We start from the raw sequence: 20,793 nt of genomic DNA, 5'->3' as shown, positions 1-20,793 counted from the left end.
ACCCACCTGACCTGCAAGCTTCAGGGAGAGTGATGGCCCAAGACAGGTGGGCAGTAACCCTGGACACCGGCTGGTAGATGTGAAGCCGGCCCCCTGGCCTCTCCCCAGGCCACTGTGGCTATTGGGGCTTCAAGACAGGGGCTGCTCTCCAAGGGAGGGTGTTTCCTGGCAGCAGGTGGGAGGGTCTGCGTGGGGCTAGGATGGGGGAACGGGATTCCAGGCACCCTGTCTCTCCTTGACTTCACACAAGGCTTCCCCAAGTCTGGTCCAGCAGGAGCGCTCTGGTGCCCCTGCGTGTCAGGCATGGAAGTACAGGAGGAAGGGGGGGTCGGGCGAGAGGCCCTGTCAGTAGGGGTGGGATAGAGTGGCTTGCCCCGCCCCCAGTCCCACAGCCCCACCCTGCCTCTGTGAGGATGTCCTAGGATGACTCCTAAGGTGAAGTCGCTCAGTCGTGTCCGACTCTTAGCGACCCCGTGGACTGTAACCTACTAGGCTTCTCCGTCCATGGGATTCTCCAGGCAAGAATACTGGAGTGGATTGCCATTTCCTTCTCCAGGGGATCTTCCCGACCCAGGGATCGAACCCAGGTCTCCCGCATTGGAGGCAGATGTTTTAACCTCTGAGCCACCAGGGAAACTAGGATGATTCCTAGAAGGCAGGAATTTTGGAGATTCTCTTGTCCCTTCCTGATATAATTATCCCTCCCTTTAGAGGCAAAAAGAGAAGGGGGCAGCAGAGGATGAGATGGTTAGATAGCATCACCAACTCAATGGACATGAATTTGAGCAAACTCCAGGAGATAGTGGAGGACAGAGGAGCCTGGAGTGCTATAGTCTATGGGGTCACAAAGGGTCGCACATAACTTAGCAACTGAACAAAGATTGGAGGGTGTGGCCAAGCCTGATGAGGGGCTCACAGATAAACCCAATAGGGAAGGGAAGGGAGGTTCTTAACTGTGTGGTCTGCCTCCACGCACCTCCTCCATCAACTCAGAAGCTCTGAGTTGCCTCCTGCAGGAATTCTGAAGCCTTATTTCCCAGGAAATTCTAAAGATTCTGACACCAGGCAGGGGGGAGCTGGGGATTCTGAGAAATCGGGGCTCTGAGATGACCTGGATGTTTGAGTATCCCCCTGGGGGACATTGACTGCCCCTGGCCTCAGGTGCTGCCCCTCACCCTGCTGTCCCCATGCGTTTCCAGGTGAAGCACAGCTCACCCAGCTTGTGAGAAAGGAGCAGCCAGCCCCTGTCCACTGTGTTTCTCTCGAGCCTGGGGTCACGGGGGCACTTCCTTTCTCTCTGGGTCCCCCGCTTTCCTCTTGGGGTGGCAGTGCCGGGTGACAGTCTGGCCTTTGCCAGTGCTGGTTCAGGTGCATGGACTACTCAGCACAGTTAAAGTTTGGGGTGAGGGCCCCAGTGAGGGGGGTTCCAGCCTGGCAGGCATGGCCCTGGACCTCTGCTCATGGCAGGGACTGGGGTCCTTGGTGGGCCCTGTCTGGTCCCTAGCACAGATGTGTTCACTCTCTCTGAAGGACTTCCTGGGCCTTGGGCAGCGGGGTCCCTCTCAGGACCCCAGGGAGGAGAATGTGACTTGGTCAGCCCCTTGACAGGACCAGGACTGCCCCTTCTTCAAAGGAGCCTTCAGTTTGAGGCTCTCCCTCCACACCCTGGTGCAGGACCAAGTGAGAAAAGAGCCTCTTTCTCTTTTGCTGAAAGGTGTGTGTGTGTAACTCACCGGTCCCAGGATAATTTTAACTCAGAGGCTGGCCCCAAAAATGCCACTGGGTTTCTTTTTTCCCTGGCTGGCTCGGCAGGGAGTGGGGCGACGCAGAAGCCCCCGCCCACCCAGGTGGGGTGGCTGAATGGGGGGCTTGTGCGAGGGCCGGCGGGGCGGGAACTGGTGTCTGGCCGGCCCACCACCAGCCCCGCCCGCCGAGCCCAGCTCGAGGCCCCTGCCTCCGCCGCCAGCTCCTCTCAGAGTGCAACTGCAGCCATGGCCGGAGCCCCCACCCTGGCCCTGCTGCTGCTGGGGCAGCTGCTGGCCGCCACCGTAACCTTGACCGAGGCACAGGTGAGCATGGGACCCGGGGCATATGGGGCTTGCCTTTGAATGCAGCTAGGGTGGGGGTCTGTGGCTTTGTGGTCACCTGTTGAGCAGCGCAGCCAGGGAATAAGCTCCCCACTTGCCCCCTGTAGCCAGTCTCCCTGAGTCAGGGAAGGAGCCAGGAATTCCGGGGCACTTGGGGAAGGTGGGCACAGTCTTGTCACTGCAAAGTTTCTGCACCACCTGAGCACAGGCTCACCATTGCCCGGCTGAGCCCCCACGGGCAGGGGGACACCCTGGGGATGAGTTCAGGGACTGCCCCGTCCTCACCCAGCGGGTGTGGTGCCAGAGCTGCATCTCCACCAGAGACACACAATGTGGCCTTTGTTCCTCATGGGCCTCGGACGTGGCCCCTCTTGGCCCAGCAAGGTGGCAGGGGACACTGCAACAGCCCAGGGGTCTGAAGGGGAATGAGGGAAGGGGCAGTGCGGGCCCCTGCACAGGCCCAAGCTCTTCTCCGGACTGGGAGGAGGGGGTGCTCTGTCAGGCTAACCCCAGGGCCAACCAGGGGGACCCGCAGTAGGAGAGCATGGGGTGCCACCACCTGATGACGTTTCTCCATTTCAGAAAGTGGGACCTCGAGGCCCCCCTGGTCCCCAAGGGCCACCCGGGAAGCCAGGCAAGGATGGCATTGATGTGAGTTTGGGGGGGATGATGGGGGAACTTCTGTGGGGTTCTCACTCTGGTCCCAAACTCCCTGAGCCCCAGGCCTGATGGAGAGAAAACAAAGTCCACCTCCCAGAGCTGGGGTGATGTTGGGGGTGATGAGCACCCCTGTGGGATGTGAAATGGGACAAATGATCCTTGTTCCTTCTTGGAGTGGACCCCTCAGGGGTTGTCTCCCCAGAACAGGAGGGGGTGGCTGTGAAGTGCTCTTTGGGTTGGAAGTGTGGGCCCTGAGGCATGTGTCTCTGGGTCCCTAGAGGGCCCACACTCCTCTTTTCTGGAGGTAAAGGCCCAGGCATGGGGCCTATGCCCCTAGCAGGGTCTCCGTGGCTACTAGAGGTTGGAGCCAGCCTTGAAGGGGCTGGGGGCCTGTCATCTTCAAGGTGCCCCAGCCTAAGTGTAGCCCTGGCCGTGTGGAAGCAGATGAGACCCCACAGCCTGCCCCCAGATCCAGGTGGGGTGAGAGCCCTGGACCCAGAGAGACCCAGCCAGGCCATGAAAGTTAGGGCCCTCCAGGCCTCTCCTCACCAGTGCTGTTCCCCGGTGGAGCCGCCTTGACCAGTTCTCAGCTCCTTGAGTCCCAGGGGCCTGCCCGACTCTTGATGGCCCAAGTCTCCCTCCTTCCACCCCCTCCGAAGGGCCATTGCCTAGTGCAGCAGTGTTGGGCCCTGGACCCAGGCAGCCTCTCCTCCTGGTGGGGCTGGGCCCCTTGCACCCCAAGGCTCTGCAGCCGATAGGAGCCAGGCCCCATTGCTCCCTCTAGAGATGTTTCCACGTAATACCTGGCCTGGAAGCTTTGGGTGGTCATCAGAGGGGAGGGGTGCTGGGGTGCCTTCCTCTGTGAGTGTGGGGGCTGTCACCTCTGACTAGGTTTCAGGCAGGTGGAGGGGTGGGCTTCTTGATGCTTCCCATCATTTCTGGGGTGTTCCTGTGCCCTCAAAGTAGGCTCAAAAGCCCCAATCTGTCCAGCTAACCCCTCTCCCCACCACCTGCCCTCTCCCCACCACCCACTGCTGTGCCTGCCCCTGGAAGGGAAGGGCCCACCGGTGTGGACAACAGGATGAGGGGCTCCATCTTGTCTTCTGGAGCCTCCTCTGTCCCAGCTCTGCTCCCTAGGGATGCTTGGTCACGTGGGCATGTCCCCTCTGCAGGGAGAAGTTGGTCCTCCTGGTCTTCCTGGGCCCGTGGTGAGTGTCCTGGCTGCGGTGTGGGCTGTGTGTGTGTCGGGGGTGGGGGGTGTGGGGATGGCCTCCTAGTCTGGAGGGGAGGGGTGGGCCTATAACAGAGGGCTCATTGACATCCCTTCCCATCACGCTGGGCCCTGGGTCACCAAAGGGGAGGCCTGGGAGAAGGGGCAGAGCAGAAAGGGGTGGGAGGGGAGTAGGTGGGACTTGGTGCCTCTCAGGGCAGGGTCTGGATTTTGGAGCTTGTTCCGGCCAGGGGAGGGGTCAACACAACCCTGCACTTCCAGCTTGTCAGAGGTCCCACAAGTGACCCTCCTGGAGCTGTTCAGGCCAGGAATTAAGGGCTCTAGGCTCACAGAGGGTACCTCAGCCCTTCACTGGGAAGGCTGAAAGGTCCAGGTGAGTATCACACAGATGTGGCCAAAGACGGGTAGGGGGCCGCTGGAGGAGGCGCCAGTGAAGGCGGGCAGCCGGGCCAGGGTCTGCGGGCAGCATGGGGGCAGGACTCTGGTGGAGAGGCCCTCCTCGGGCCCCACTGGAGGACGTCTCTCTTCTTGGTGAAGGCCACTCTCTGGCTCAGCTTCTGTCATGCCTCTGCCCTTTCCCCCCACAGGGACCGAAAGGGGCCCCAGGGAAGCCAGGGAAACCAGGAGAGGCCGGGCTGCCTGGACTGCCTGGCGTGGATGTGAGTGTGCCCACTCCTCCCCTCCCTTCCCTTCCCCCTCCTCTCCTCTCCTCATGCGAGCCCTCACCCCCTCCCGCCTGGAGGGGCTACATCTCAGCACCCAGGAGTCAGGTTTAATTGCTTCTCTCCAGCTGGGCCAGCTCAAATAGGAGAGCCTGGCCCAAGAGGATCTCCGCAGGTCCCCCAGCGGGGTCCCTTGGCCTCCATCCCAGACCTGTCAGTGTCTGGCCCTGTCCGCCAGACGACAGCGCCAGCACACAGGAGGGGCGAAAGTCCTGCCAGCTCTCGCTTCTCTGGGAACAAAGACCCATTATCCAGTCCCCTCCGAGCCCCTGGCAGCTGCATCAGGGGTCCTCAGGAGCTTAAGGCGGGGCCCCAGGATGGGGGCTTTGTGAGCACTGGAGGGGGTCCAGGAGGGGAACTCTCCTGCTCCCTGGGCTTGTCCACTTCAGCAGGAGCTCTAGCTACTGGCTTCCCACCGGCTGCCCCCCACCCCCGCCCGCCCCCACTCCCCTCCCCCGCCCGCCCCCACTCCCCGCCCCCCCCCCCCCCCCCCGCCCCGGGCCCCAGCACAGCACATCAGGTGGACGGTGGGTGTGGCTAGTGAGAGGAGGTACCAGTCTAGTCTTTGTGACCTCTCTGGACTGGCTTTAGTTAGAGAAGGGCCCACGGCTGGCTCTTTCCCCTGGCGGGGCACATCCTCCCTGTGTGACCCCTCCAGCCCTCCTTCCATCTGCTCCCCAGGGGCTGACCGGGCAGGATGGACCTCCTGGACCCAAGGGCGCTCCCGGAGAACGGGTAAGGCAGGCACCACATCCAGTGGCTTCAGCTTGGAGTTGAGGTCCTGGCCAGGGGCAGTCTGGCTGAGCACCGCCTGTCCATGGGGTGGGGGTTCTGAGGGCAGCTGCCGTGACTGGACTGGCTGGGCCCCGCCCCTGATGGGTGGAGGGGGCGGGAGGGCAGGTGGACACAGGGTGGTGCGTTCCCTGTCCCCACCCCATCTGGTCAGAGCTGCCCCAGCCCTCAGACCATGTTGAGGGCTGGCGTGGGGGGGGACATGGCTGGCCTTCCTCTTCCCGTGGTGAACCACTGCCCCTCTCTCTGAGGGGCCATGGTCATGGCCCAGCTTGTCCCCTGAGTCTGACCAGTGTCCACCAAAGCCTCTTTCTGGTTGACTAACTTCTCTTGTGGTACTGAGAGCAAAGCTGAACCCAACACTCCCTCTCCTTCCCCGCTTTAAGAAATGACCGTTTCCCAGCCCTGGAATGCAGAGGACAGGGGCTGGGTGTGGGGGGACCCAGGACACAGCACTGCCTTTGGGAACTGGGCTACGGAGCTTTCTAAGTAGAAACAAGGAAGAGAGTGGCCGCCTTCAGGAGGGCAGGTGCTTTGGTGATGCCAAGGAGGGTGTGGGAGATGGAGGAGGGTGGGAGAAAGTGGGCTAGCTCCAGGTTTTTCTGCTGGGAGCCTGGGACACAGGAGGGGAGGGGCCTCCAGTACAAGGACCTTGAAGTGGGGATGCAGGCAGGCAGAAGGGCCAGGAGGGTGCTGCTGACAGGCAGGTGGCTGCTGGAGCTTTGGGACTCTCTACTGTGGGCCAAGTTGGGAGGGCTTCCTGGAGGAACCGGCTATGGAGCTCCTCTGTGTGGCGTGGGTCACACCTGGTGGTTCATCCTGCCTGCAGCAGTGCTCCCAGGAAGGTGGGACCGGTTCTGGCTTTTCCTCTGCAGGATTGTTGGTAAAGGGCTGGACCCAGACCCCTGAGACATCAGAGGTCCCCCCACCGCCTGCTGTTAGTCTTCTGTGAAATAGGAACCCCTCCTCAGGGGAGATGGACTTGGGAGGGAGGGGAATGGGTTTGCACACACTGGCATGGTGCCTCTGCCAGCCCCTCTGACATTTCATTTCCTCCTGCAGGGAAGCCTGGGACCCCCAGGGCCACCTGGGCTGGGGGTGAGTACTGGCGTCTCCTCCTGGTGGGAGTTTGAGGGCCCCAAAGCTCCCCAAATGCGGCCCCTCTGCAGCTTCTTCTGCGGTCCTGGGTGCCATCCGGGCTGTATCCTCTCATCCCCAATGACTGCCCTACCAGCTCAGGGTGATGGGGTGGGTGGTGGGCAACCCCCTCCCATCCCCAGCAAGCCCTGACCCCATTCTTGGCATTGCAGGGCAAAGGCCTCCCTGGACCTCCTGTGAGTACTTACAACCCTCGTGCCCACCCCCCCAAAGCATGCCCACCACACTCAGAGCCAACATGGTCACCAGGTCCCAAGGCAGGGTGAGGGTGGGGCTTGGTGGGGGGAGACAGAGTCCCTGTACCTAAAGAGAGCTGGCCAGCCCTCGAGGGGATACAGGATAGAGTCTGAACTGCTCTGGGTCCTCAGAGCTCCTTGGGTGCAGAACCCCCTCTCTCACTTCTTACCTTCCCAGGGAGAGGCAGGGGTGAGCGGCCTCCCAGGTGGAATTGGCCTCCGGGGCCCCCCGGTGAGTGACTGTCAGGACTCCCCAAAGGCAACTGTGGGGGGGGGCTTTCCCTCCCCTTTCCCTGCCCCCTTCACCTCCTCCCTGCACCCCTCCTCTTCCTCCCCTCTTCCTTGGTGGGCTTCAGTGGCTGAAGTCCAAGGACAGAGTGGATCTCGAGATGCAGAAGGTGGGGGAGGGGCGAGCAAGTGGGGGGCACCATAAGTGCATTGTCCTGGATGGGGGTGGGGTGGGGGGTGGGGGGGCTCATCTCTGGAGCAGGCTAGTCGCCTCACCCCTGGTGGGGGCTGCTCCTGCTCTTTCTAAGTCATAACCCCTCCCACAGGGACCCTCAGGACTCCCAGGCCTCCCTGGCCCCCCAGGACCTCCTGGCCCCCCTGTGAGTACTAGGCAGAGGCTCTCAAGCTCTCGGGCGAGTCTCAGGCATGGGTGACTGCTTGGTGGGTGGGACTCCCTTGTCCCCAGGGTGCCCATCCTCAGGCCCCCCAGGCTGCCAGCCCCAGGACCCATGTCTGCATGGAGAGTCCTGGCCATACCCCAGACAGGGGCTAGGGCCAGGCTGGAGCAGTGCATCAGCTGACCCGGGCTAGTGGGGCTCAGGCCTGGGGCCACCCCACCCCAAGGGCAGACGATTTTTGTCACTGTCACGCACTCTGCAGAGGGGCCAGCAGTAACTGGCACTGGGTACTGGGGGATGAGGGGCCCGAGCGCCCTGATGGTCTCGCATGGCGGGTTGTAGGGAGAGGGTGGAGGGCTGTGTTGAAGCTGGCATTTCTGTTTTCCAGGGTCACCCAGGGGTGCTTCCCGAAGGTGCTACTGATCTTCAGGTGGGCTCGTGCAGCCTTTTCAAAGCCTTTTGTGGGGGTGCCTGTCTTGGTGGGAGGGGCCCCCATCTGGAGAGCACAGGAAGGCAGGGATGGGGGCTCCCTAGGAACAGGGTCAGTGCAGGCGGCACCAGTTCTGGGTGTAGCATCCCCCCCACGCTGCCCTCTCCCCACCCCCACAGTCTAGCCTTGCACCATCGCATCTCCCTGGCATGCACAGTAGTGCAAATGGAAGTTAATTTAAGCAAAATCACATGTTGACCAATTCCACTCCTCCTTGGCACAGCCAGGCTTTGCATGTGAAGGCCAGGTTTTAGCCACGCAGGGCAAGCTTGACCGCCTTGATGGGGAAGACAAAAACTTTCAGGCTACAGTCTTGTAGTTGAGCTTTGTCTCTCACATAAGAACAGTGACTCTGGAGCGGTTGTAAGTTATTAAACAGAGGGCCTGGCCTGGCCCGGCTAGCCCACTGGTGCCCCTGCTGGCCCTTCTCGCCCCGACCTGTGTCCTGAGGGCTTGATGTTGGTGTCCCTGGGGAGGCTTCAGGGGCTCTTCTGGAAAGAGGAGAATGACTGGGAGCAACTGGGGAGTGACATCACTGGCTCTACCAGATGAGCTGTGGAATGATCCAGAAGCCCCCACACCAGCCCTGGGCTTGCCGAGACCCTGGGGATGCCCAAGGGTCATATACGCCTCCCTCTGGCACCTCCATGCACCATGGGGACCCTGAGCAGGGCTGGCTGCCGAGCTGTGTAATGAAGGCCCCTTTGTGAAGCCAGCAGCCACTTTGCTGAATAGCTACTTTGAACCTGTGCTGGGCCGAGACATAGGAGCTGGGTGTGTGGAGGCAGCCTCGAGGGGCTGGTGGCTGCAGCCTGGCTCTGCAGTGCCTCGCTGCACCCCGCGGCGGCCCTGAATGAGGCTCTGTCTCGGCCCCCAGGAGGCCCCCGTGTGGCCCGAGGTCCCCTTCACCCATGCCAAATGGCCCATCCCAGGGCCTCCATGTTCTGACCTCAGTTCCTGCTCCTATTCTGTTTGACCGGGAGGGGTCTGACCACTCTGTTTCCCAACAGTGCCCGGCCATCTGCCCGCCAGGCCCCCCAGGGCCCCCAGGAATGCCAGGGTTCAAGGTGAGCAGCCACTGAGGGTTGACACAGACCCCAGCCCACCCCTACACTCCCTAGGAGGTGGCCGGGCCCCGACATGGGCAGAGGTCAGGGGGTGGTGGGGTCACAAGGCTGTTGCAAGAAGCAATGGGGGCTGGGGTCCCACCCTGCCCCTGCTGGGGGTCCTTGCTGTGTCCCTGTCCCCTCAACACTGGTGACCGGCCGGGATGGGGGGATCGAGAGACAGCATGGGGAGAGCTGGTCTCAAACCCCCACCCCATCCTGGCCCAGCACCGCTCCTCCCACCAGGGCCTTGGTTTCCCCAGCTAGCTGAAGGGCCTAATTGGTTTGGGCTGCTTGGGGTTGGGGCCGTGACTGTCTGCCCACCGCTGTCTTCCAGGGACCCACTGGCTACAAAGGGGAACCCGGAGAAGTCGGCAAGGATGGTGAAAAGGTGGAGGCTGGCCGTGGGGTGGAACCTGGCAGGGGGGTGGGGAGGAACGGGCGCTGGGTTGGGGTTGGGGTGAGCGGTTGGGGTGACTGAGAGGTGCTGGCTGCTTCCCAGGAGGGCAGGTGGGGGCAACCTGACTGAGCGGCTTCTGTGAACCCCCCATCCCCCCATTCTGGGCCTGCCTGCCAGAGCCCAATGGTTTGGGGCAGGGTCTCTGCATAGACCACCACCACCTGGCCTCACACAGAGGTTCCTTGAGCCTGGGCAGACCCGCTGCCCCCCTCCCTCGTGGCCACTGCCCTGGAGAACATGTGTCTGTCCTTACCCGCAGACCAGGGCCCCTCTACCATGGTGGGAGTGGCCAGACTGCCACGTGAGCGGCTGACCCCCACCACGAGGTGTCCAGGGAGGGCTGGGGTCCTTGCTGGGAGGGAGAACAGGGTGCGACCTCTCTGGAAGACGGCCAGTGCCCCCTCGGCCTCGGAGGCGCAGCTGTGAGGTCAGGGCAGCACCCCCCACTGCTAGGGCTTGGGCAGTAAGTAGGAGGAGAGGGCAAGAAGGAGAGCTGGGGCTGGCGCCACCCATCACCACTTTCTGCACCTCTCTTGCAGGGTGACCCCGGCCCCCCTGGACCCCCTGGTATCCCGGGCACCGTGGGGATGCAGGTGAGCAGGGAGAGGGGTTGGACAGGTGAGGATGTGGGGTGGACAGCTCAGGGCTATGAGGAGTGGTCCACCAACCCCCAGGACGGGACTGGGTGGGGGTCCTGAGACCAGGGTCTCCGTGGTTCCTGGGGGTGTGCACTCCTGGGGGACTGCTGGCCCGGGCCCTACAGCTCCAGCTGTCTCCCTGCAGGGTCCACGGGGCCTACGAGGACTTCCAGGGCCACTTGGACCCCCCGGGGACCGGGTAAGTCTACAAGCCCCCCCCCCCCCGCTCATCTGGCCCTTGAGGGGCTATGGGCCAGCCCGAGGTGAAGAGGCATTGGGGGCCACCTCCAAAGGTCAGGTGGGCCCCGTGAGTGTGGGTCCTCACCCGTGACCATGGCAAGGCTCTCTGGACTCCACTCACTGGATGGTTCCCCAAACCGGAGCCTGTGAAGGCTTTTGTGGGTCCAGGGGGGTGGGAGGGGCAGATGGGGGTCATTGGGGGGGGCTTGGCAAATGTGGGGAGGGGAAGAGGCCTGGGGACCCTAGTGGGGTGCTGATGGGGCCGATGCTGGGGAGCTCCTAGGAGGGTCTCTCCAGATGGACCTGGGTGCTTTAGGGATGCCCTCAGGCTTCTGATGAGAGGCTCAGGGTCTTTCTCCTCCACAGGGTCCCATTGGGTTCCGAGGGCCCCCCGGGATCCCAGGAGCCCCTGGGAAAGCGGTATGTGTGTGTCTGGGGGTGGGTGGGGTGGCCCCTGCAGGCCCAGCTCTGTTCTCTGCTCTCTTCCTCACCCAGTCACCTTCCCCAGACCCACTGGGCTGCCCCAGACCTTTCCGGGGCTTCACGGTCCCGTGGGCTCACCTGGGGGACACATGTGTCACACCTAGGCAGGCACCTATGTGCATGCCTGAGGGGAATGACTGGGCACACCTGGCGGGGGGGTGAGTTTCCCAGAGGAGTCAGCCTGGCCCGCGTGGGAGATCTGCGCCCTGTTTCCAGGCATGAAGTGAGGTGGAAGTGTGGTCGGGGTCCCTCTGGCCTCTGTGACCCTCAGCAGTGTCACCTGCCCCCCACGTTGTTAACTCTTTCCCTGTCCCCCCTTGTTACTGCAGGGCGACAGAGGAGAGAGGGGCCCAGAGGGGTTCCGTGGCCCCAAGGGCGACCTTGTAAGTGAGAGAACCTGGGTTCTCTGGGTCCTTCCTGGGCAGAACCTGGTCCATGGGGGTGGGGGAGGCACACAGACAGCAAGTCCAGGGAGGCCTGGGGCGGCTGCCCTCCTGTGGAGGTAGGGGGAGCCCCTGGGTAGTGCCAGGGCCGGCCTGGGGAGAAAAGCCTTCCCCTCTAGCCCAGGTAGCTTCCCCAGGAGCCCCCGGCCTTGTTTCCCCTGTGGCTCCTTGAAGCTACTGTCACCTAACAAGCTCCTCTTGGGAGTGGCTGGGCAGGGGCCAGAGGACCACTGACGTCCATCAAGAGGCCCTGGGCTGTGAGGCCTGACCTTGTGCCAGGACTGCCCAGCTGAGAGATGGAGCAACAGAAAACACGACTCTCGGGTTAAGTGACACTGAGATAATCAGGCATCTGATAATCAGGTCGTTGAAGTGACTGTCTCCACACCCATATCTTCCCCCAGCTGCTTCCCCAAGACCCTAAGATAGCTCCTGCTTGATGGGCCTTTTCTGCTAAGGGTTGGGCCTGGCCCCCACAGCTGTCCCCAGCCAATCCTGAGTCTAGGATGTGGTGGGCAAGGCTCCTGCCCACCTCCCAGGACCCAGTGACACACCTGCGAGAGCAGTCCCCGAGGCCTGACTGTGGTCCCTCCGTGTCCCCTAGGGCAGGACTGGTCCTAAAGGCATCCCCGGCATGTCTGGGCCCGGTGGAGAGCCGGTGAGTGTCCGCAGCTGCCAGTGCATGGTGGGGCGGGGTGGGTGACCTGTGAGGCTCTCCTAGCCCCGTGCCCACGTTCAGCCCGGACCCACACTTCCCCCTGGTGCCCTGGCTCCTCCCCCACCCCAGCCTGAGAGGACAGGGTGGCACGGCCGGTGGTGGGAGGCAGAGCTAAAGGAGGGGAGGGGAGGGAGAGACCCTGGCTGCCGTCCTGCCGCCCTCCCAGCACGTGGCTCTGTCTGTGGTTCCAAAATTGGTCAAGCCTGTGGGACTAGGAAGGCCAGATCCTGGCTCCCAGGCCTCAGTCTCCTGGTCTGTAAAGTGGGCACAGCAGACTTTCCCTGGGGTGCTGTGAAGAGTCTGGGTGCATCCTCCCTGCCCTCACCTGCACGATTGGAGGGCAGCACAGGTCACCACCTGCCTGAGCCCAGGAGCGTAGACCCACGACAGGGCAGTGGGGAAGGGCAGGGCCTGGAGGGCGTGGCCTGGAGGGGGCCCACCGCCTCACACCGTCCCATCCCCAGGGCATGCCAGGCAAGGACGGCCGGGATGGCGTGCCAGGACTCGATGGCGAGAAGGTTGGTCCTGCCTGGGGGTCTGCAGGGAGGAGGAGGGTGTGCAGGGCATTCAGCCTGTAGGACCCCAGTACGTGTCCCACAAACCCCACAGGGAGAAGCTGGTCGCCACGGCGCCCCGGGAGAGAAGGGGCCCAACGGGCTACCGGTGAGTGTGTGCCGCTACTGGGTGGCCATCTACCCCGAGCAGGGGTGTATGTGGGGTCTCTGCATCAAGGCCAGGGAGGCTGCGGGAGCCCCTCACTCTCAGGGTACTCTGCCTCTGACCTTGTGTGCTGACCTCTGACCTACAGGGTCTCCCCGGACGAGCAGGGTCCAAGGGTGAGAAAGGAGAACTGGTATGTGGTTGCTTTCTCCAGGGGATGGGGAGAGGAAGGCGCAGCCGGCAGTCTGGGTCCTGGGGGCAGAAGGGGCCCTCCCCCACAGGCAGGCACTCAGGGTTCACCCCTCCTCCGCAGGGCAGACCTGGAGAGCTGGGTGAGGCTGGCCCCTCGGGAGAGCCTGGTGTCCCTGTGAGTATTTGCAGCCCTTTCCCCCTACTCACATGTGTGTGGAGCCTGCTGACACCCTCTGTCCCGTCTTGAGTGCAGGGAGATGTTGGCATGCCCGGCGAGCGTGGAGAGGCTGGACACAGGGGCTCAGCGGTGAGTTGGGAAAATGAAGTCTCAGGGGGCAATGGGCTCGGGGCCTGTTTCTCTGCGGGCTGGGGTGACATTTTGGCAGTATGAAAGGGCTGAGTCTGTGAAAGTTGGGACATGGTGGTGGCTGGGGCCCAGCGATCCTGTCCTTGAGACTGTGCTGAGGGTGCAGAGGCCCAGCACCCAGCACCAGGCCGAGGGAGCAGCCCCGCCTCAGGCTCCTCCACGGACCCAGCAATGACGCCACCAGCCTCAGTGCCCAGGGCAGCGGGAGAATTGGTACCTGGTGCCAAGTCCGGCTGATGCACAGGGTCCCAGGACCTGACCTCTGCTACCCCAGCTGCCCCTAGGATGCCTCCTCCCCAGCAACTGGGCCAGATGGCTTGGGGTCCAGTCCTTGTGCCTGCCCAGCCCCCAAGGGGAGGTGAAGCTGGACTAACACTCTCCCTCTGTCTTTCAGGGGGCACTGGGCCCGCAAGGCCCACCCGGGGCCCCTGGCATCCGTGGCTTCCAGGTGGGTGAGGTTTGGGGCCAGGGAGCCCAGGTGGGCCAGCCAGGCTTGGGGAGAGTCAACACTGGGCTCCTTTATGGAGCTGATGAGCTGGGTCCTTGTCTGTAGGGCCGGAAGGGCAGCATAGGAGACCCCGGCCTGCCGGGCCCCCAAGGCCTCCGAGGTGGCATGGGCGACCGGGTAAGTGCTGTCCCAGCAGGAATCCCTGCACCCCCATGCCCCTCATCCCACCTCCCACAGTTCCATAGCACACTCAAAGGCAGTGTTGGTGCCCAGTAGTCAGCACTGGGGGGTCCCCGTTGTCCCTGAAACTTGGGGGCTCAGGGCATCAGGGAGGAGGCTGGGGCAAGCTCCTGTCACGCTCAGGGGCCAGGATGCCAAGTGTCCAGGAGGGGCCCTTGTGTGTCAAGCTGGTCCTGGTGCCCCAGTCGGGGAAGGGTACCAGCCCCCTCCCCCGCCCCACTGTGATCCTCTAACGCTCATCACCCCTTTCTGACCAGGGCCCGGGAGGAGCTGCCGGCCCCAAGGGCGACCAGGTGAGACATTGGTGGTCAGGTCAGCTGGAGGGCTGCCACTGTCTTCAGGGCTGGGGGCACCTCCTTCTCTCCCTCCCTCCTTCCAGCTTTGTCGCTTCCCCCACTCCTGGCCCCCCAGGCTGACAACTCAGAGCATCCATCCAGACCGGGGTCAGTTGGCTCCTGGGTACAACAGAGGCTGCCTGTGGCCTGAGGGGCTTCTCAGAGACCCTCAGAGTAGGCATGCTCCCCGCTGGCTGTCTGGGTCCCAGGAGCAGCACCTTCTCTCTGGAGGGCCCAGGGTGGGAGAGGGGCCCACAGCTCTGCTGCTGACCACCCCCGCTTCTGGAGCACCAAGAGCACCTAAAATGGTCCAAACCCACCTGAGGCTCTGCTCAGTCTGCCTGGCACCCAGGCCTGGGTCTCGGGCACAGCTCCCGCCACGAATGGGGGTCAGCAGCTCAGCATTGTGTTGTTTCAGGGCATCGCGGGTGCTGACGGCCTTCCTGGGGATAAAGGAGAACTGGTGAGTGTGACAGGCGGCCTCTCGCCATGTTGGGGTGGCGGGGAAGGGTGCGGGGAGGGCGGCATCTGCAGGTCTGTGGGGTGGGGGTGGGGCCGAGTCGAGGCCCGAGGCATAGGGTGGGACCTGTGCTGTCCCTGTGGTGGGTCTTCTATCCCCCACCCCCTCTCCACACTCCCTCTGTGACTTTTCAGTATGAATTAGCCAGAGCTGAGACTGAGCTACAGAAAATGCTGCTTCCACCGAGCTGATAAAACGAAAGGCTGATAGAAGTGACAGTCAGTCACACTTCGGGAGGTGACTGAAAGGGAACAGGCAGGGTGTCTGGGGACAGGGACCTTCGTGGCCCCACGTGGCAAGGGTCTCTGGCTCTGTGACCAAGCCTTTCTTTAAGTCTGGAAACGGCTCAGTACAGGATCCTCGTCTCCAGCAGAACCTTGTAGCCCAGAGCCAACCTTTCCGGCTGGGGTGCTGGGCACCAGCTGTGGCTGGAGCAGAGTTGGCGTCGGGCTCTCACCGGACAGCAGCCTTGGGGGAGGAGGGGTCCTGGGCCATCTGGCCGCCGGCTGCTGCCCACTCCCTGTCCACAGCCTGCCAGGCAGATTCCCAGGTTCACAACTGGAGAAGGGGGGCCTCAGCCACGGAGACCCTCAGCTCTACCTTGTAAAACAAGAGTGAGAACAAAGCAAACATGGGTGAGAAGCACACTGCTGCTAATAACACTGCTTAGGGAAAATAAGGTGGCTTCCCTGATGATTCGGACGGTAAAGCGTCTGGCTGCAATGCAGGAGACCCGGCTTCGATCCCTGGGTCGGGAAGATCCCCCAGAGAATGAAATGGCAACCCACTCCAGCATTCTTGCCTGGAAAATCCCAAGGATGGAGGAGCCTGGTAGGTTACAGTTCACGGAGTTGCAAAGAGTTGGACACAACTGAGCAACTTCACTTCAGGGAAAATAAGTTTAAAAACATCAGTAGCTACAATACAATCTTAGCAATATAAAAACATAAAAAGAATATACAATATTTATGAACATAAAAGAAATATACCTAGAGTAAGAAGGAGAAACCCCTGTGGATGTTGTCATGTACTCAAGACAGCAGCTTCATGGGTGACTTGCTAGTAACGGGCAAAGCTGGCTCCTGGGGAACTAGTTCCCACAGCCAACAACATGTGAGTAACTGAAATGCACAGCTTCCTTTCTGCTCTTTTCCAGGGTCCCAGCGGCCCTGTTGGCCCCAAAGGAGAGGTGAGTGCCTGGCAGACACTGGCTCCCTGGCCCCCTTGGGGCCCCAGGCTGGCTCTGGGGCACTGATGGCCGTGTGGGTCAGAAGTGGGGAAACTGCCAGCTCCAAGGGAGAAGCCCCTGCAGGTGGCTCGGTCATGACCCCCTCCCTGCTCCTGTTTCCCTCCAGTCCGGCAGTCGCGGGGAGCTGGGCCCTAAGGGCATCCAGGGCCCCAACGGCACCAGCGGTGTAGATGGCGTTCCTGGCCCCCCTGGCCCCGTGGGCCTCCAGGGTGTGCGAGGCGTGCCCGGCATCACTGGAAAACCTGGGGTCCCGGTACGTGTCCCCCGGGAGCCAGTGCTCCACTGTGTCGGGCTCTTCCTGGATCTGGATCAAGTCCTTTCCAGACAATCAGGGTTCCTGGTGTTAGTGGTCGTGCCCCAAAGAGAAGCCAGTGGGCCCCCCAATATGATAATGGATTTGGGGGTGAATTTCAGGGGAAAGAAGCCAGCGAGCAACACATCAGGGAGCTGTGCGGGGGGCTGGTCAGTGGTGAGTGTCCTCCATCCCACCCCACCCTGCCTGGTCCACAGTGCCTGTAGCCTCACCCACCCTCAGCCAGGTCCCATCCTCACCCCCAGCCTCACCCTCACCCCATCCCCATCCCTGCCACCACCCCCTCACCCCCAGCCTCACCCTCACCCCACCCCCCCAGCCTCACCCTCACCCCACCGCCACCCCTGCCACCCCAGCCTCACCCTCACCCCACCCTCACCCCCACCCTCCATCACTTTCCAGCCAAGCCCACTGCTGGTGTCCCTGGGGTCTGCACTGGGTGGGCTCCTTCCCCTCAGCATTTCTTAGGGCTGTGATTTGCTCTTCGGCATTTCTCACAGACAGCATACTGACACCATTTCTCACAGACCTAAAGCAGTTATAGCCCTTTGCAGTCAACGAACAAGCTTTCTTTGAAGGGCAGTATGTTCACACTTCATGTAACACACTTCTGATGAATACATGCCTGATCTTTGTTTTCCAAAAGAGCAAATTGCGCAGCTGGCCGCGCACCTGAGGAAGCCCCTAGCACCAGGCTCCATCGGGCGCCCGGGTCCTGCTGGCCCCCCGGGCCCCCCAGGCCCCCCAGGCTCCATTGGTCACCCCGGGGCTCGAGGGCCCCCTGGATACCGAGGTCCCACAGGAGAGCTTGGAGACCCTGGACCCAGAGGTGAGTGCAGCCCACCCCACCACGCAGCCACACACCGGAGCCCCCCACCGGTATCTCCGCGCAGAGTCTCCACGTTGAGATGCTCCCTTATGGGGAGAGGGCAGGGAAGAGGCCCACAGGGGAAACTGACACGAATCCTCAGGGACCCCACCCTTCCCCTCCCCTCTCCTCCCATCCCCTCCCCATGGGCTCCTCTAAAAAAGCCCCAGAGGTTAAGCCATTGCTAGAAATGCCTTGGGTACAGCCCTTCATGCTTTGGGGCCCAGCTCCTTATTAAACCCAAGGGTATGACAACATTTTCCAAAATGTGATGTTCTCCTCAAGTTTCATTAGAACAACATTTGGGGGAGGACGGGCTGAGAAGAATGTGAGGAATGAACCAACAGGAGCCTCATTTATACGAAAGAACAGATCCTGTAATGAAAACTGGCATGTGCGAACATTTTCTGTGGCAAAAGGCAAAAGTTAATGAAATTGAGAAATGCATCTTAAGAACTAGGAGAGGTAATTTAGAAAGAGGCAGAAACCTTGACCCCCTGCCGTGGTGCCGTCGAGGGAAGCTCAGTGCCCACACAGTAACACGGCTGTGGGAACTGCTTGGCCATTAACCTCTTCTAAAAAAGGCCTTGAATACTTGGTTCATTATACATCCTCTGCCACCAGTCTGACTGTCTCAGGTCAGCTAGCCTCTAAATCCTAGCCTCAGGATTTAGACCTCTCATTGCTGCTAGGTCATTCCAAACTTATTAACCAAATAATTTTCTATTTCTGAAAAACAGCTTAAGAAAAACAAAACTTACTTCTGTGAGTTCCTTTCTTCATCTGTGAGGTTAAGTTTAAATACTTCAGGAGATGAAATCGCTTCTGTAATTAGTGGTATCCTTTCGTTACCGTAAAGACATTGAGAATATTTTCAGCACTGGAGGGCAAATGCTTTCAGATGCCCTTCTCTTCCCCGGCAGGCTGAAGTCCACTGTCAGACAGCTTCCTGTTGTCTTGGAGATGTCACCGTCTGCAGTGGGGGATGGTTCCCCCCAACAAGGTTTTATCCAAATAGGGATCTGAGTGCCTTTAAGACTGTTGAAAATAAAATTCAAACAGCATTCATCACTTTTATGGATTTTCAGAAAAACAGTGTGACAGGACTCAGTGGAGGCAGCCATTCGGCTGCAGGGTCATTGTGCTCCCTGGGGTGCCTGCCTCGGGCTGGGGACGCCTGAGGGTTATTGTTTGAGTTAAAAGAGAACATATTCTGTAGGTCCTCAGGCAGATGCCACTGTCACTGCTGGGCGTCCATCCCCCCAGGACAAAATGAGTCAGGGAGCTGTAGGGGCCGGGAAAGCCCAGGACCCATGGGAGGCCCTGACTGCCCGGCCCTGGGGCTCCTAGTCCTTTGCAGAAGGTGTGCTACCTTCTGTGATGGGAAAAATGACAAACACCAGTTGAAAAGAAACTGGTGTCACTGCTTTTAGCATCAGGCAGGACAGATGCCCCTAGCCCAGCTGTCTGCCTCAAGCAGCATCACTATGTGGACAAGAGGCTCAGTTTCCCCCAGAACATCCCCAGGTCTTACAGCCAGCATCACACAAGGCACAGGCAGCCAGCGGGTGCTCGCAGCGGGCCTTAGCGCACCTTCCAGACACTAGGCCCACAGAGACCAAAAGCAGCCAGGAGCGAGGGAGCAGAGAACACAGTTCAGGGGGTGTTTGAAAACACCTTGAATAACTGTCAAAACTCATGTTGAACATAGGAATACAGGGTAAACGCTCAGACTGAACAAGCTAAAAGTCTGAGAGTGATGCTCTGATACTGGGGAATCACACAAGTGGGTGACATTGAGCCCGACATTTTGCTGCGTGTCCTTTTCCAAATGTGTTTTGATTCAGTAAAAAGCTTAGAAAGCAGGCACCCTGCTTGTAAGAAGGCAGATCACCACTCACCACAGCCAGTCTGTCTTTGAACTTGAATCAGAGCTTCTAAGCATATGATTATGTCACTTGCTCTTAACAGGAAACCAGGGCGACAGAGGAGACAAAGGCTCAGCTGGCGAGGGCCTGGATGGGCCTGACGGAGACCAAGGGCTGCAAGGTATGAGACCACTGTCACTAACGTCACACGGGCACATCTGGGGGATGAGCACACTTCATCGCCTTCTAATGGAACAACTTCTTTCTCTTGGCAAAGCATTCTTAGAGGCGGGGTCAGAAGCTGTTTCAGTAACCACTTTTATATGGAAAAGCTGAATCAATGAATTGATCACCCTGTGTTGAAGTAGATTCAGTTAGATTCTATTCAAGTAAAGCCGTCAGGTATTTCAGTTCAGTTCCAACAGAATTTTCTCTTAATTGACCCACGTGTACCCTGGGTGTTGGCATTTTTCATGTCAAATATAAATGCTCTGCCAAGAGGGAGGAGGGCAGCCCCAGCTGTGTTCCCTTCTGCACCTTCTGGTGGGGGAGGGTACATGGGGCCACCTCAACACACACCCATCAGCACCCCCGGCTCCTGCTTTCTCCTCTGCTGACCTCCTCTGCTTCCACCTGCTGTCCACCTGCTCAGGTGCCCCCACACAGTCCACCCCCATGACTACCACCCTCATCGACAGCACCCCATCCCTCACCCAAGACCCATTCCTCACACAGCACCGACTGACTCACTCCACGCTGCCCTGCTTAGGACAGAACCCCGACTCCCGCACCCTGGGCCCATCCTCCCCACGCGAGGCCTCTGCCCTTGCTGTTCTCCAGCCTGAGTGCACCTCCCTTGGGCCCCTCCCAGAGTTAAGAAATGAGCTAGAGAAACACAAGTGTTGGGTTGGCTTAACGGACACTCCACTGCTGTCCCCTTTCTATGTCTCCACTCACCTTCCTGGTGGCTCTCAAGGACCGCAAGGCGTGCCTGGCATCAGCAAAGACGGCCGAGATGGGGCTCACGGTGAGCCTGGGCTCCCCGGCGATCCTGGCCTTCCTGGTGCCATCGGCGCTCAGGGACCTCCTGGCATCTGCGACACCTCCGCCTGCCAAGGAGCCGTGATGGCAGCTGTTGGGGAGAAGTCAGGTCCCCGGAGCTCCTAAAACACAACTTCAGGAAGAGTAAGAAAGCGGTGCCAACTGAGCAGCGGGCTCTGGAAGGATCGCGGGGACCAGTGGCATTCTGGTATCAATGGGGAACGCTGCCTAGCAAGCCATCCAGCAAGGTCGCCCCTCCTCATCCTCAGCAGTGACGACTGGACACTTGGTCCCTGAGACCATGCTTCATCAAGCTGCTGTCAGAAGTGTTCCATCTCTACATGAATTTACAACGGTCCCTTCAGCTGTAATGTCATACCTCAGACACAGACCAACATTTCAAAGGGATTGAGGGTGTACACACAGGAGGTTCCGTACAATTCCGAGAAAGAACAGTCAGCAACTTGTTTACATGGCATTTGTGTAAAGACTAAGATAACACTTCAATAAAATGACACATGAAATCTTCAGATTAATGACTGGCCACAGTATTACAAAAAAAAAATAAAGAATTTAATGTACCGTATCCCTTCCATACAAAG

The 20,793-nt window shown here is 60.5% G+C and overlaps 1 protein-coding gene across 1 annotated transcript; it reads left to right on the top strand.

The window, feature by feature from the left end:
- Window positions 1-1,991: 1,991 nt before the first annotated feature.
- On the top strand, window positions 1,992-20,317 carry COL9A3 (collagen type IX alpha 3 chain). The gene is made up of 32 exons (XM_068987476.1): window positions 1,992-2,069; window positions 2,670-2,738; window positions 3,920-3,955; window positions 4,566-4,637; window positions 5,382-5,435; window positions 6,555-6,590; window positions 6,803-6,826; window positions 7,065-7,118; window positions 7,441-7,494; window positions 7,901-7,942; window positions 9,013-9,069; window positions 9,446-9,499; window positions 10,108-10,161; window positions 10,352-10,405; window positions 10,813-10,866; window positions 11,259-11,312; window positions 11,977-12,030; window positions 12,555-12,608; window positions 12,700-12,753; window positions 12,899-12,943; window positions 13,064-13,117; window positions 13,196-13,249; window positions 13,704-13,757; window positions 13,863-13,934; window positions 14,255-14,290; window positions 14,751-14,795; window positions 16,009-16,041; window positions 16,208-16,354; window positions 16,516-16,570; window positions 17,061-17,243; window positions 19,254-19,331; window positions 20,127-20,317. Exons 1-32 carry the CDS (start codon window positions 1,992-1,994, stop codon window positions 20,315-20,317), a joined length of 2,055 nt encoding a protein of 684 aa, XP_068843577.1.
- Window positions 20,318-20,793: the final 476 nt, after the last annotated feature.

The sequence above is a fragment of the Capricornis sumatraensis genome, chromosome 15 (genome assembly GCF_032405125.1).
Source record: "Capricornis sumatraensis isolate serow.1 chromosome 15, serow.2, whole genome shotgun sequence".
In the NCBI taxonomy this organism is placed as follows: domain Eukaryota; kingdom Metazoa; phylum Chordata; class Mammalia; order Artiodactyla; family Bovidae; genus Capricornis; species Capricornis sumatraensis.
The sequence above is the reverse complement of the archived record's forward strand: the minus strand, read 5'-3'. Positions and strand labels throughout refer to the sequence as shown.